The sequence below is a fragment of the Urocitellus parryii genome, chromosome X (genome assembly GCF_045843805.1).
Source record: "Urocitellus parryii isolate mUroPar1 chromosome X, mUroPar1.hap1, whole genome shotgun sequence".
NCBI classification, from domain to species: domain Eukaryota; kingdom Metazoa; phylum Chordata; class Mammalia; order Rodentia; family Sciuridae; genus Urocitellus; species Urocitellus parryii.
The window spans coordinates 90,594,131-90,609,449 of record NC_135547.1 but is presented as its reverse complement, the minus strand read 5'-3'; the positions used below and the strand labels follow the sequence as shown (position 1 = coordinate 90,609,449).

The window sequence follows — 15,319 nt, the reverse complement described above, 5'->3', positions numbered from 1 at the left end:
AGGGAGGTGGGGCGCTGGCGTGACTCTTTAATTAATTTATTCATTCTCTTTACACCCTCCCGGGGACTAAAAGGGGAGGGAAGTGACTGAGGTGTGTGTAATGGGGTTGAGGGAGGTTCCTGGCGCCCACGATGAAAGGCCGGGCTGACCGCCACCGGCTCCCCTCCATGTCTAATTAGAGACCTGGGTTAGGCGCCTGAGGTCTGAGTTCTGACTGCAGATGCAGGACCCCCTCCTCCCAGCCCCGAGGCACAGTGAAGCCTGAGAGTGCCAAGGAAGAGACTCCCAGTTCTGGAACCAACTCTGGGAAGGGGATATCTACCCCAAGACAGAAAAAATGGAGGTGGGGGAGGCAAAGCTTTAAAATCTCCTTCTCTGGACTTGATGGGTATGGTGGCAGGGCCTGTAGGGACGGGGAGGGAGCTGGAAGAGGGCCTTTAAACCTAGCCGCTGACTTTAGCCTCTTCCCCACAAATCTCATACAATCCTTGCCCACAGAAGGAAATAGGAAGGGTATAGCTGTCTGGTTAGAGTCACAGAGCCTCAGCTGGGGCTGTAGATGCGATTGGGAACCACTCTCACATTATTATTATTATTATTATTATTATTGTTATTATTATTATTATTATTTAGTTGCAGATGGACACACAGTATATTTATTTATTTTTATATGGTGCTGAGGATCAAACCCAGTGCTTCACACGTGTTAAGCAAGTGCTCTACCACTGAGCCACACCCCCAGCCCATCTTGCAGTATTCTTTTAAGGAAAAGAGAACTTTGGATCCTCACCAGTGGTAAGGGGCCAAGAGACGGCTTTAACCCCTGCCCAAATAAACATCCAAGATAAGTCGACACAAAGCGTCCATAAAAGCACCCTAGTGCACCACTCCTTCCAGTCAGATAGCCACCTCCAAGAACCTCCCTCCTCCACTACTTAAAGACTTCAGTCCTAAAGGCCACGTGGCACATTGGAGTTCTAGAGGCTGTGCCTCCTGCTTCAGCTGGGGTCAAGAGGGCAGGGGGCTTTTCTGCAGGGCACCACCGGGCTGCGGACAGCTCACCTTCCGACAGGGGGCGCTTTGGCCTCGGAGAGACAACGGGACCGGGGGCGGACCCTACGGGGCGCACTCCTCCCACGCCGGTGTCAGGTTTACGGAACAGAGCTCCCAGGCCTGACGCTCCGTGTCCTGGAGGCCGCGAGGATTCCATTCGCCCTACCCGGCCCAGCTTGACCCTGTCCGGACGCGCCATGTTCGCGCGTGGGTCCCGGAGGCGCCGCTCCGGGCGTTTGGTGAGCGACAATCAGGGCAGCGGTGGGGGTCAGGAGTAAACTGAGGCCCAGGTGAGGGCGCAGGGCACAGGGATACTCTGGAGAAGCCCCACAGAGAGTCCGGGAATCCCTATCCCCAGCTCTCCCAGACTTGGGCTCTAGGGCCCCTGGAGGTGTTGGATAAAGGAATATATAGATCTGGTGGCCCATGCTCCTAAATCACCTCTCTGCACACCTTTATCAGCAACCCTGTGTCGTGGTGTGTCCCTTTTCCTGGGAACTATGAGAGGGGATTCTTAGAGTCAAAAGGCTGAGTCTTGGGGTCCTGGGATGAGCAGAGACCTCCACACCCTGGGGAGGGAAATAGACTGAGGGATGGGGTCCCACCCTTGTGGGGTGCCCCAATGCTTAGGGTGGAGGAACAGGGATTTGAGGTAAAAGGGCTTCCAGGCTCCCACCTGAGCCTGGGGAGCTTTTGACTTCCCATATGGGAGGGTCTTTCTTTTCCTTTGGAGGAAGTCTCTTGACTAGGAAAGGTGGGGTCTAGGTTTGGTGATCCAAAGGAGTGAATAGTCCTAGTAAACATGAGGAATAAAGGCCAAGGCTTCATGGGGTGGGGGTTTCTGGATGGAGCAGGGGCTTCCTGAGATCCTAGGGGACAGTCCCCAGTTTCTTAGATATGAGGAAATGAAGGCAGGATTTGGGGGCAGGCTCTTGAGCTTCTGAAGGGAGTAGCATGGTTTATGTGGGGATCCCAAGGAAGAATGGGGGTCTCAGATTTCTACCCTATGGAATCTGACTGCTGCTGTCTTCTTGGTGGAGAAGCTGCTGGAATGAAGCCTAGGAGGGGATGCCCAGATTTGGGACTCTGTTCTGGTGGGATGAATACCCTGATTCTGGGGGAGGTCTGAAGGGATCTGAGGCTGGTGGGATGTGTCCAAGGCTGGGGGAGAGGCAAAGACTGCACAGGGAGAGTAATTCCTTGAAAAATGAACATATGGGGAGGTGGCCCCAGTTGCCCCGCCTCTGGCTCGGTTGTCTTCCTCCCCCGCGCTCCAGGCGCTGTCCCAGCCTGCCCAGCGCTGCCCTAGTGGGACAGGCCCCAGCGTGCAGTCGTGGGCCTAGGAGTGGAGAGGCAGGCGTTAACTTCTCCCTCTCTGCTTTGGCGCCTCGCCTGGCCCTGCGTCTGCCTCCGCCTACTACAGCCTCCAGAGGCAGAGGACCCAGACCGGGGCCAGCCCTGCAACTCCTGTAGAGAGCAGTGCCCCGGTTTCCTGCTGCATGGCTGGAGGTAAGTGAACCCTCTCCAGGACCTCAACTCTGTCAGAGCCTTGCCCTCAGAGAAAACTACTGGAGGCTTAGACCATGTCCCTAGGCTTGAACTCTGCCCACAGAAAGATCTCTGTAGGGAAAAGAGCCTCAATCTCAGGCGCAGAGCCCTGCCCCCTAACTCATTACAAAGAATCCTGTTCCCAGGAGAGCTCCACCTACTACACAGTCCCCTGCCCAAGAGGCTTCCCCAAGCCTGACCCTGGCTCTGAGCATCTCCCATGCACTCCCCAACCCCTTTCTCCAGGACTCCATTCTTCTCCCAGGGCCAGTGTCCTATCCTCCTACTGGTGCTCACAGCCCACCTCCCCAACACACACAAGTTCAGTGCCTCATCACAGGGCTGGAGCCCTGCTTCAAGGGAAAGGGAGTTCCCCCACAAAGCACGGAGCCTTTCCTGAAGGGAAGCTCCTAGATTCAGAATTTCACTCTTAGTTCTGGAGTCCCACCACTCTCAGACCAGCTGCTTGCTCACTGCTCGGAGAGTCTGACCCAAGTCCCAGACAGGAAGGTTAGGCGATATTCTCAAGACCCTATACAGCCCCTTGTCATTCTGTGTGCACACAGGTTCACAGCCCCAGCTCCAGTTCCCTCTGCCCACATCTTATGGCCCTGTCATCAGTCAGAAGCTGGGCCCCTCATAACCAGCACTCTACTCCCTATGACCTTGGCCACAGGCTCATAACCAGACCCTGACTCTTAGCCCCAAGTCCTATCAGCCCCAAGGCCCATAGCTCTATACTCACAGCTCTTTGGTGGTAATCTACATGTCCTGCTCTTTCATTGAATTTGGCCTGTGAAGGGATTCAGGGGGGTCTGGATAGGCTACTCCTAGGTAACTGACCACCCATCTTGGCCCCCTCAGAAAGATCTGCCAGCACTGCAAATGCCCACGGGAGGAGCACGCAGTGCATGCAGTACCTGTGGACCTGGAACGCATCATGTGTCGACTAATCTCAGACTTCCAGCGCCACTCCATCTCGGATGATGACTCAGGCTGTGCATCAGAGGAGTATGCCTGGGTGCCCCCGGGCCTAAAACCTGAGCAGGTGACCATAGGCCAGCCACCCACTCTCACTCTCCAGTGGGTGCACACACATGCAGGCATGCACATACACTCACACAAACACACAAACACATAACACTCAAATAGGAATCTATTTCTGGAGCAATGCTAGAATGTGTGGTCAAACTTCCAGTGTCCTTCTGACCCCTCTTGATGGAGACGCTTGAGTGATCACTGGATCAGTTCCCCAGGACTTGTTCACCCACTCCTATTGCAACCCCCACCCCAGGTCTTATCTAAGCATCTCATTCACCACACCATCATTGACTGATTCATTCCACAAATAATTACTGAGCATCTACTGCAGACACAGTTCTAAGCACTGTGGATACCACAGTGAAGAAAACACACAAAATAGGGGCTAAGGGTATATGTAGCTCAGTGGTAGAGTACTTGCCAGCATGCCCAAGGCTCCAGATGGCCAGAAACAAACTTAAGCTCTTCCATCTGCAACTCCCTCATTTATTTATTTATTTATTTGTTTGTTTGTTTGTTTGTTTATTTATTTTGGGTACTGGGGATTGAACCCAGGGGCACTTAACCACTGAGCCACATCCCCAGCCCTTTTTTTCTATTTTATTTAGAGACAGGGTCTTGCTGAGTTGCTTAGGACCTCACAAAGTTGCTGAGGCTGGTTTTGAACTCATGATCCTCCTGCCTCAGCCTCCCAAGCCACTGGGATTACAAACATGCACCACCACACCCAGTTGACAGTTTTCACACAAGTGAACACATCCACATATTCTTAGGTCATCTTTTACTCCTTTATCTTGACCCCCACAAGCAAATCCTCTTGTCCTACCAGCTGTACTTTCAAAATATATTCAGAATTGGGGCTTAGTGGTAGAGTGCTTGCTTAGCATGTGCAAGGCTCTGAGTTCCATCCCCAGCACTGGAGGAAACAAAAATATATATACATATACACTTTCATTCTCCAGAATTAGACTCACTACTTCCATCATCAGCACAGTCACCAGTCGTTGCAGTAGTCACTTGTTTCCTCCTCATTCTTCCCCCTGCTTCCTCCCTCATTCCTACAGGCTGTCACAGCAGCCATAGATCCTGTTAACTTCTAAGACAAATCATGTCCCTCCTTGCTCACAACCCTCTAGTGACTGACCCTTCATTGAGAGTTACAGTCAAAGTCCTCTCCATGGCCCTGCTACCTCTCTGGCCTCGCCTCCAACTGCTGTCCCCTTTGCTCACTTTCTCACACATACCTGCCAAGTACACTCCTGCCTCTGGGTCTTAACACTGCTATTCTCTCTACCTGGATTGTTCTAATTCACATATCTGCTCAACTCACTTCTTCACATCCTTTGGAGCAGCTCAAAGATTCAGTTCTTCTCCTTCTCCTCCCCCCCCTTCTTCTTCTTCTTCTTTTTTTTTTTTTAATTGCTGGGGATTGAACCCAGAAGCATTTTACCACTGAGCCACATCCCCAGCCCTTTTTATTTTTTATTTTGAGACAGGGTCTCACTAAGTCACTTAGGGCTTTGCTAAGTTGCTGAACCTGTCCTCAAACTTGCAATCCTCCCGTCTCAGCTTCCTGAGTTGATGGGATTGCTGGGATTATAGGCATGTGCCAGCAAGCCTGATTCTCCCCTTTTTTTAAAATATTAAGACAGGGTCCTGCTAAGTTGCTGAGGCTGGCCTCTAACTTGCAACCCTTTTGCCTCGGCCTTCCTAGGTGCTAGAATGTCAGGCATGCACCACTATGCCCGGCTAGACATTAAATTCTCACAGAGGCCTACCTGAGTTTCTTATTACAGTTCCACTGCCCTTGCTATTTTTTTCTGGCACTGGAGATTGAATCCCAGAGCTCTCTACCACTAAGTTATATCCCTAGCCTTTCTTATTCTTTATTTTGAGACATGGCCTCAAAAAACTCTTGAGGATGGCCTTGAACTTGAGATCCTCCTTTCTTGGCCTCCAAAGTCATTGGGATTACAGGCCTGAACCTACACCTGGCTCCTTCCCTGGTTTTTTGTTCCATATCCCTTATACCATCTGACATAGTTTTTCCCTTCTATATCTGCAGGTTCCACATCTTCATGTTCAACCAGTTGTGGATCAAGATTTGAAAAAAAAAATGCACTTGTACTAAACACATACAGACTTTTTTCCTTGTCATTATTTTCCTAAACAATACTTTTTTGTGGTGCTGGAGATTAAACCTATGGTCTTGGACTTGTTAGGCAAATGCTCTACTATTGATTTATACCCCTAGCCTATAAACAATACAACTATTTAAATAGCATTTATATTGTATCAGGCATTACAAGTAATACAGAAAGGATTTAAAGTGTGTGGGTAGATGTGTATAGGTTATATGCAAACACTGCACCATCTTATACAAGGAACTTGAGCATCTGCTGATTTTGATATCCATGAGGGGTCCTGGAACCAATCCCCCAAAGATCCCAAAGGATGACTATATGTTTACATGTTTGTTTATTGGCTATTTCTCTTTCCAGGAATCTAAACTTCACATGGGAAGATATATTTGTTTTTTTGGTACTAGGGATTAAACCCTATGGTTCTTTACCCCTGAGCTACATCTCCAGTCCTTTTAATTTTTTTTCTTTTTTACAGTTTTGAGAAAGGGTCTCACTAAGTTGCTTAGGGCCTCACTAAATTGCTGAGGCCAGTCTCAAACTTGGAATCCTTCTGCCCTAACCTCCTGAGTTACTGGGCCTACAGATGTGTGCTACTGTACTGAGCAGGATATGGTGTGTGTGTGTGTGTGTGTATTGCAGTGCTGGGGACTCAACCAGGGTTAAGGGAAAAATGGGAGGAGAGGAAGTGCAGTGCACATAAGCATTCACAACTCTTTTGAGGAATTTTGCTGTACAGAAAAAGGAGAAAAGTGGAGCATAACTGGTGGGGAAAGTAGGGTCAAGACATATGAGAACTCTCAGCATGTTTGGGAGCTTTAGGGAGAAGGAGGAACCAAGAGACGTTCCCTTCTGATGAGTTTAAATTTTTAGAGAGGCAGGGACCCACCATCTCATTGCATCCCTACCACCCTTAATCTCAATTATTTTCTCCTACCCACCTCTACCATGTCCTCCCAGGTATACCAGTTTTTCAGCTGCCTCCCAGAAGACAAGGTCCCCTATGTCAACAGTCCTGGGGAGAAATACAGGATCAAGCAGTTGCTGCATCAGCTGCCCCCACACGATAGTGAGGTGAGAGAGAAGACGGAAAGAGCATGCTGGGTAGAGAGCACAACCTGGGCAAATGCAGGACAGTTGGAAATGGGTAGGGTTGAAGGAGAAAAGGTAACTGAGCTTAGGGCTGAACAGGCAGGGGCCATCAGGGAACATTCCTTGGCAAAACCATAGCTTGGCTTTGGAAAAAGGGGGAAGGGGTGGGTATTTCAGGCAGGAGGCACCAGCTATAGAAAGTCCTAGAAGTCAACTTGTCAGTGTGGATGAAGTCTGGAAGACCCCTGCTCCCCCTAGGCACAGTACTGCACAGCACTGGAAGAGGAGGAGAAGAAAGAACTGAGAGCCTTCAGTCAGCAGCGGAAGCGAGAGAATCTGGGGCGTGGAACTGTACGCATCTTCCCAGTGACCATCACTGGAGCCATCTGTGAAGAGGTAAATCATGAAGGGCCTTGGATTGAAGGTCTGGGGTGCAGGGCCCACCTATTAGGCCCTGAAAAGCTGAGGCCTGCCACTCAAGCCCTAGTGGACTGTCTCTAGGGCCTCCTCTACTGGAAAAGATGTGTCTCTAGAGCCCACTGATAGATAGGACCTGTCCCTGGGATCCCACTGTTGGGTATAGATTTTCTCTAAGGAGGCCTTGGTGTATTCTCTCCATGGTTTCTTTCCTCCATGCAATAACGGACATGGGCCGTGGGCTATCTCTCTTGTCCTCTGGTGGTCAGGACTTGTGCTTAAGAACTGACCCAAAGGCTAGAGGTATGACTCAGTGGCAGAGCACTATTTAGCCTGCTCAAGATTCAATCCCCAGCACAAAGAAACTGACCCACAGTGGCAGGACCTGTGTCCAAAGCCAAGTGGTGGGTGGAATTATCTCTAAGGCCTTTTATGGTGAGTGGAGCTTGTCCTTAGAACTTACTGTTGGTTGAAGTCTGTCAATAAGGTCCTGGTGGTTAGATCTGTTCTGTCTCTATGTCTGCTCCAGCCTCCTATGCAGGAGGATTGCCTGTAAGGCCACCCTCAATATGTAGTGCCTGTCTCTATGGTTTTTGAACATGAACAGGGTCAGTCCCTAAGGCACCCCCGTAAGTGAAAACTGTCTCCAAGTTACCCTGTAACTGATTTAAAAATATTACTGCTAAGCAGAATGGCATACACCCATAATCCTAGCAGCTCAGGAGGCTGTAGCAGGAGGATTGCAAGTTCAAAGCCAGCCTCAGCAGTTTATTGAGGCCCTGAGCAACTTAGCAAGACCCTGTCTCAAAATAAAAAGGGTAGAGATGTGGCTCAGTGGTAAAGCACCCCTGGGTTTAATTTCCAGTACCAAAAAATAAAAAAAGTTACCCTGTACGTGGGGCCAGTCATAAAACTTGACCATGGGAAAGGCCCAAGTGTGACATACCTGGCTGACCCAATCCATCTGACTATTTTAGTGATGGTGACCATGTCTGTCTGTCATTTGGCAGTGTGGGAAGCAGATTGGAGGTGGGGACATTGCGGTGTTTGCCAGCCGTGCAGGCCTGGGTGCCTGCTGGCACCCACAGTGCTTTGTGTGCACCACATGCCGGGAGCTGCTTGTTGACCTCATCTACTTCTATCATGCTGGCAAGGTCTACTGTGGGCGTCACCATGCTGAACGCCTGCGCCCACGCTGCCAAGCCTGTGACGAGGTTTGTGCCTCTCTGCCCAGGGGTGGGAGTGGAGGGTGGAAAGGGTCAGGGCAGAACCTTCTGACAGCTACAGATGGCCTGCACCTTCCAGATCATTTTTTCCCCTGAGTGCACAGAAGCTGAGGGCCGGCACTGGCATATGGGTCACTTCTGCTGCTTCGAGTGTGAAGCTTCACTAGGAGGGCAGCGCTATGTCATGCGGCAAAGCCGCCCCCACTGCTGTGCCTGCTATGAGGCCCGACATGCGGAGTACTGTGATGGCTGTGGGGAGCACATCGGTGGGTGAATAATGGGACTGGATGGAGGGATGCATGTATAGCTGGGCCACAGCCCCAAGCCACCAGGCCCTAGCCCCCACTACACCCTGTCCTTTAACTCAGTCCCAGCATCACAGTCTAGTGCTTTTCACTGCAAGCTCCATCCCCAATATCCCAAGCTTTGCCATAAGGCCTACTTACACATTAGGCCACTGTGACATGTCTCCACCCACCAGCAGCACAAAGCCCTTTAAGCCTAGCCTCTGCTTGCCCTGAGCTATGCCCCATTTTCTTCCACTTTCCTCCACCAGCCTAGATTTGGTCCCACCTTCTAATGACACTATCCCTTCTAAGCTCTGCCACAGCCACCCAGGCCTCTTCTTGAGGCCCACCCACCTGAAGTCACCTCCCTTTAATGTCTGTCTGGCTTGCATCATAAGAGTCCTCCAGTGATCAACCCCACTCCCAGAGGGGCACCCTGGGCAATAAAGGGAGGTGGGTAGGTAAGACATTTGCCAATCTTCAGGAGAGACTCAGGAGGATGAGGAGCCGTGTGGTGTGGACCAAACCCCACTCCAGAGTGATCCCATTTAGGAAGGGGGGCGGCAAATCAGGGTGCACTGCCTCAATCCACCACTTTTTTCCAATTAAGGCCCCATTCATGAGGACTGGGAGTATGCCTGGGGTTCTGCCTCAGTCCCCACCCCTGACTTTGGTCCCCACAGGCCTGGACCAGGGCCAGATGGCTTATGAGGGCCAGCATTGGCACGCTTCAGACCGCTGCTTCTGCTGCAGTCGCTGTGGCAGAGCCCTATTGGGCCGCCCCTTCCTGCCCCGACGTGGCCTAATCTTCTGCTCCCGAGCCTGTAGCCTTGGGTCTGAGCCCACCGCTCCAGGGCCCGGCCGCCGCAGCTGGAGCGGAGGCGGAGGCACAGTCGCTGCCCGGCTGGCAACTTCCACGTCCTCTTTCCCTGCTGCGGAGGTGAATTCTGAGACCGCCACCAAAGGCACCTGCACGGAGGCGGCGCCTGGTGAGAGCCACGCCCAGTCACAGCCCCGCCCCCACATCAACCTGAACCCTTGCCCAGGCCCCGCCCCAGTATTTGACCCAGCCTCCTTTGCCGCACCATTCCAGGCTGGTCTCCAGCCCCAGCTACACCTGCCTCGGGAACCCTGGGTTTACCCTGCTTTTATACAGGGTGCTTCTCTTGCTTCCTGGTGGAGTCGAAGTTCCTCCTTTCCTTCAACCCGTCACCCTCCACCCATTGCACTCAGGCCCCACCCCTATTCTGTGGTAAATCCAATCTACTCCATCCCAAGCCTCCTGTCTCCCATCCCAGAGCTTCCCCAACCCTTGGCCACGCCCCATACACCAATCGTACCTGGTTCCTCCTCACCCAGTCTGCACCAGGCTTCAGATCCCTGTCCCCACTTCCCTAGTCTTAGTGGGTGGAAAAGGAGAAGGCCTTTCCACAAGCCTCCTCACAGGTGGGGGCGGGTGGGGGATGCAGATATAGGGAGCCCCCATCTCTTCTTTTCCAGCTACAGGCGCCGAGGAGCCCTCCCCCTTTACGAGAGGGGCCCCCCATCGCCACTCCATGCCCGAGCTGGGGCTCCGCAACGTTCCTGAGCAACCCCTGGAGTCTCCGGAGCAACCAGACCTGCGTCCTGACGATAGTGTCTTTGGCCGCCAAAGCACCCCTCGTGTTAGTTTCCGTGAGCCTCTGGTCTCAGAAGGAGGTCCACGGAGGACCCTGAGTGCACCTCCAGCCCAGCGCCGGAGGCCACGTAGTCCCCCACCTAGGGCCCCCAGCCGTCGACGCCACCGCCGCCACCACCATCACCACCACCACCACCACCGCCACACTGGCCGACGTGGCTACCATCGCTGTGACTTGGGATCAGGGTCCGACTCAGGATCTTGCTCCAGCTCACCCTCCAGCCCCAGTTCTGAATCCTCTGAGGATGATGGATTCTTCCTAGGGGAACGTATTCCACTGCCCCCTCACCTGCGCAGGCCCACAACCTCTCCCGACAGTGCAGCTGAGACTTTAGGCTCTGCGACCCCACAGCTCCATGGGGATTCTCGCACAGGGATGCCTCGCCAGGCCCGAGACAAGAACTGCATCCTGGCTTAAAGACCTAGGCAGCTCTGGAGGGGGCTCTATTCTCCGATAAGCGTAGATGATGCCGCCCACCCTGAACTAAGTCAAATACCCTTTCTTCCTCCCTCTTTCTTCTGTTTGTATTATTGAAATAATTTAATGTTTGTCGTAAAACAGGCCTGGCTTCTTTGCTTCCTTTACTCCAGGTCAACCCACCTGGATGTTTGAGATTTGTTCACATTTGATCAGAGGATTAATTTATTCATAGATTTTAACAATGTTTATTATTTATTTCTCTCTCCACAGAACCATCCCCCAAAATGAGGAGGTTATTTGGAGTGGGTCACCAGATGGAGTGTACACTCTGAAATCCTAGGCACCCACTTCCCTCACTTTGTGGTTTAGGTGGGAGTGTGGTCCAGGCAGAACTGAATACTGCAGAAGGGAGGGGGACCTAGGCATACCCATAAAGGTGACCATACCCAGGATGATTGAGTAGCAGTCTGGAAGACAAAATTCTCCCAGAAAAGGCACTGTTACCTCAACAGGGGGCTAGAAGTTGGTTGGCTGGGAGGATTGTTGTGGGAGTGGGAAGAAGTGTTTTCCAAAAGAAGTTATTTTCAAATTGCAGAGAGAAATGAGGGAAGTTCTCCTACACCGGGCCATCTGTGGGGTCTGCAGGAGGAAAAGAGAGAAAACATCCATGTGCCTATTTTTAAAAAATATTTATTCTTTAGTTGTAAGTGGACACAATACCTTTATTTAATTTTTGTGTGGTGCTGAGGATCAAACTCAGTGCCTCACACATGCTAAATGAGCACTTTTCCTCTGAGCCACAACCCCAGCCCCATCCATATGCCCATTTTACAAACAGGAATGTTGAAGCTTATGGCACTTACTGATACGAGACATAAGGGCATTATTACCCTCCCTTGGGAGACCCCTTTCCTTTTTCTCCTTTGCTCTCTCAGCAACACACACACACACACACACACACACACACACACACACACTTACCAGTGGGGGCTGCTGTATGTCTTTGTTGCCGAAGAGGGAAGGTAAAGTAGGCATCATAGCCAAAGAGGCACACAGCTATCAGTCCCAGTACCTGGGGATGGAGATGAGAGTGAGGGAGTTGGATTAGGTGGTTGGCCCATTCAGACTCTTAACTCCCGGTATCCACCACCTCCAGGGACTGCCCCATGCAGGATGGTAACTCCTATCTAGATTGGAAGCCCCAGAGCCAAAGAGAAAGTCCAGTAGGCTGGATTCTACCCCACTCCGCCCCTAGGACCTCTCAACACAGGGCAGCCAGCCAAATGTAGGGGGCATATTTCATCCTACATTTGAGACAAAGTTCTAACAGATGGCAATCTAGCATGTTTATACTTCCAACAAAGGCCCTGTGTCTGACAACGGGCAGCCCTTTATAGCAAATGATCTTTGGAGATAAACCATGGCTGGGGCCAGATTTTCCTGTTGGCCCTGAGAATAAGTTTTTGCCAAAAGCAGAAGCAGATGGTCCCTGGATCTTCAAACCCTTTTCCCTATGCTCTAGAGGTGCCTCCACAGGCTTACCCCTGCAGCGATTCTGGATTGGCTTCTGTTGTCAACAAGGACTAAAATGGAGGTGATCAGGTAGAGGATCGATGCTATGAGAGTTCGGAAGAAATCCTGTGAGGTGTAGGGAGAAGAGGGAAGTCAGCATCCAGAGTTCCCCAGACAATCCCAACTGCCCAGGCCCCTGCCCAGCTTGCCATTTTGACCCCTTCTCACACTCCAGGGCCAGTTGATGAATGGTATCTTGGCGTGCAGCCCACACATGTAGATGACAAAGAAGACAGCAGCAAGGATCATCTCAATCACAGACAGAGAGGAGTACGCTGATGTGGAGGCACTGAAGCAAATCAGAATCACCAGGCACAATACCTGGAAGGGTGACATGGGAAAGGGGGTCCCAGTTAGTTCTGAAGGCTGAGGGAACTAGTTTAAATTGGGAGAGTAGGGGTCTCAAATTCAAATGCCTACCAGAAAAAATAAATGAATTCCACTTCTCAGAGCTGGAAATATACCTCAATGGTAGTACCTTCCATGCACAAGGCCCTGGGTTACATCCCCAACACCCTCCCCCCCTCCAAAAAAAAAAAGATCCACTTCTCAGATACCTACCAGGTCTGGGAAAAAATGACACACAATAATTGCTAAACACTTTCTGTGTGTTCCCTGTGCCTGGAGCAATGTGGGTTTTTGTTTGTTTGTTTGGTTGGTTGGTTGATTGGTTGGTTTCTAGAGATTGAACCTACAGGTACTTTACCACTGAACTACATCTCCAGCCCTTCTTATTTTGAGACCGGGTCTTGCTAAATTGCTCAGGGGCTTGCTAAATTGCTGAAACTGGCCTCTAACTTGTGATCCTCCCGCCACAGCCTCCCAAATCGCTGGGATTACAGGCTTGAGCCACCATGCTGGGCTCTAAGCATTGTTCTCAGTTAAAAATATTGATTCATTTAGTCATCACAACCACCTAATGAGCTAGATACTATTAGTATCTCTGTTTTACAGATGAGAAAAGTGAGTCAGAGAAGTTAAATGGCTTCCCAGGGTCACTCATAAAGTAAGGAGTACAGTTGGGTGCCTCAGTTCCCCCGCTTTCCCTTCTAGGATGTCGGCTGCCTGAGGGGAGTGGCTCTGCCAGGTGTTTTGCGAGCAAGGCTGGCGCCAGCTTCCAGCCCATAAGGAGGCGGAACGTGCGGTTCCCCCAGCAACCCCTTTGGGAAGCGGTGAGAGTGACACTGGAGGGGCAGGGCTCCGTTAAAGGTACCGCACCCTTCTCATAAGTGACTCAAAGGCGGTGCCCACTTTGAGGGGCGGGAAACCAAGGTTCCCCAGACGCCTGAAGAGCTAAGGACCTTCCTCCCAGTCCCAAAAGGGCAAGAAAGAACTGGCGGAGGGTGGGGCACACCACCCCACCACACTAGTGCACGGGGCCCCACCCCAACAGGCCCCTCCTCTCGGCACACTGCCAGCCCGCCCGCCAGTGTCCAGGCCGCGCCACGCCCTGCCACGGAAGGCACCCCACTTCTCAGCCCCCCACGACCCCTTGGCTCAGTCCACTGAGTCCTAGAGGGCTTCTCCCACCAAAACCCCCATGTGCGTCCCAGGCTCCCCGCTTCGTCCTTGCTCCACCAACTCTCCAACACCCTCCCAAATCCCACCAACTCCCGCTGCACCCCCAGTTCCCAGCCTCGGCCACGAACCCAGCCACCTGCGCCCCAAGGCCCTGCGCCCCAAGGCCCAGCGCCCCGACCACGTGCCTGCCTCACCCCGGACTGTCCAGTACAGCGTGGTCGCGCCACCCCACCCCGCCTTTGCCCACCCGCCTGCCCTGGGACGCTCACAATCTCGGCGAACAGGAGGATTCCCTTGCGGGTGCGCGAGTAGCTGGTGCAGGCGGCCCAGCAGCCGGGGGCCGAGAGACGCTCGGAATCCGCCATGGCGTGGGTTGGAGTTCCTGCGGGTACAGAGGATCTGCTGGCTCGCTGGCTCGCTGGCTCGCGGGTTCGAGGACGCTGCACACCCAGCCGTCTTGCCCGCCGTCTGGCCGGGAAGGGGGCCCCCGGGGCGAAGGAGGGAGTGAATCACCGCGCTGAGCCCAAGCGGGCGGGGCCGGAGGGGGCCGGGCCAGGTGGCTGCCGCCCCGGAAGCCCCCTCGCCCCGCCCGCCAAGGACTGTCCCAGCCCGGCGCAAAGCCTTGGGGACGCCCCATCCCCAAGGTGCTTTGCAGCTCCAGGTACCGGGCGGGCGCGGGAATATCAAGACTCTTCGCCTTTTTAAAATTCAAAACAGAGTTGCCTCAACTTAGAACTGCGGGAATCTGGCTTTGGGAGGGAGTGACTCAGTTTCCTCAGCTGAAAACCAGCCGAGGCCATGGTTAAACCCGAAAGTCTAAGGGCCAGGTATGTTTCCAGAATTCGGAAAATGTTGGATTTTAGAAAGTTTTCCCGATGCCTGTATGATATATTACTTAACACCCTCGGCGAGGTCTGGGATGGTTAGGGTTAATTATTTCCTCAAAAAAAAAAATTGTGAATGTTCATAAAAAGTGGGATAAATAAGGACTGAATATTGTTTTTCATCAGATCAGGTCAGCTTGTACGGACGATTAGTACCAAACCTGTGGTGGGCATGGGGCAGTCAGTTTCCAGAGCTTTTTGGATTTTGGAACTTTGGATAAAGGATAGCGGAGTGAAATAAATCTCAGCAGTGATGAGAATGAGACCATGGTGATGCAAAGGTGGAGTTAAAGCGGGGCCTGATCAGCATGGAGCTGCTCAGTAAATGGGGGTGGACATTGTTAATAGGTTTAGAGCCAGGACAGCCCAGGGTCTGATTCTGTGCAGTGCGATTCCAGAGAAGTCTTGGCCCTAAGTGCTGGGCCTCAGTTTCCAGTT

The 15,319-nt window shown here is 52.2% G+C and overlaps 2 protein-coding genes across 2 annotated transcripts; one reads left to right on the top strand and one right to left on the bottom strand.

Annotated features, from left to right (window-relative positions):
- Positions 1 to 1,179: 1,179 nt before the first annotated feature.
- On the top strand, positions 1,180 to 11,481 carry Prickle3 (prickle planar cell polarity protein 3). The gene is made up of 9 exons (XM_026406740.2): positions 1,180 to 1,292; positions 2,477 to 2,562; positions 3,466 to 3,649; positions 6,744 to 6,857; positions 7,134 to 7,271; positions 8,303 to 8,506; positions 8,598 to 8,784; positions 9,489 to 9,794; positions 10,306 to 11,481. Exons 1-9 carry the CDS (start codon positions 1,251 to 1,253, stop codon positions 10,899 to 10,901), a joined length of 1,857 nt encoding a protein of 618 aa, XP_026262525.1. The 5' UTR covers positions 1,180 to 1,250; the 3' UTR covers positions 10,902 to 11,481.
- Positions 11,134 to 14,549, bottom strand: Plp2 (proteolipid protein 2). Its single transcript, XM_026406742.2, has 5 exons — positions 14,267 to 14,549; positions 12,645 to 12,797; positions 12,447 to 12,542; positions 11,886 to 11,976; positions 11,134 to 11,543 (listed from the first exon to the last, which is right to left on the bottom strand). The coding sequence occupies exons 1-5, from the start codon at positions 14,360 to 14,362 to the stop codon at positions 11,521 to 11,523; spliced, it is 459 nt and encodes a 152-aa protein (XP_026262527.1). The 5' UTR covers positions 14,363 to 14,549; the 3' UTR covers positions 11,134 to 11,520.
- Between the last annotated feature and the right edge of the window lie 770 nt (positions 14,550 to 15,319).

What these genes read in the sequence shown, in the direction of transcription:
- Prickle3 (XM_026406740.2), top strand. Translation starts at nt 1,251, where the DNA reads ATGTTCGCGCGTGGGTCCCGGAGGCGCCGCTCCGGGCGTTTG. An exon ending in TTCCTGCTGCATGGCTGGAG is followed by an intron (nt 2,563 to 3,465) that starts GTAAGTGAACCC and finishes TGGCCCCCTCAG; the next exon opens with AAAGATCTGCCAGCACTGCA. An exon ending in TGCCCCCACACGATAGTGAG is followed by an intron (nt 6,858 to 7,133) that starts GTGAGAGAGAAG and finishes TGCTCCCCCTAG; the next exon opens with GCACAGTACTGCACAGCACT.
- Plp2 (XM_026406742.2), bottom strand. Translation starts at nt 14,362, where the DNA reads ATGGCGGATTCCGAGCGTCTCTCGGCCCCCGGCTGCTGGGCCGCCTGC. An exon ending in TCCTCCTGTTCGCCGAGATT is followed by an intron (nt 12,798 to 14,266) that starts GTGAGCGTCCCA and finishes TCACCCTTCCAG; the next exon opens with GTATTGTGCCTGGTGATTCT. An exon ending in ACATACAGCAGCCCCCACTG is followed by an intron (nt 11,544 to 11,885) that starts GTAAGTGTGTGT and finishes TTCCTCCTGCAG; the next exon opens with ACCCCACAGATGGCCCGGTG.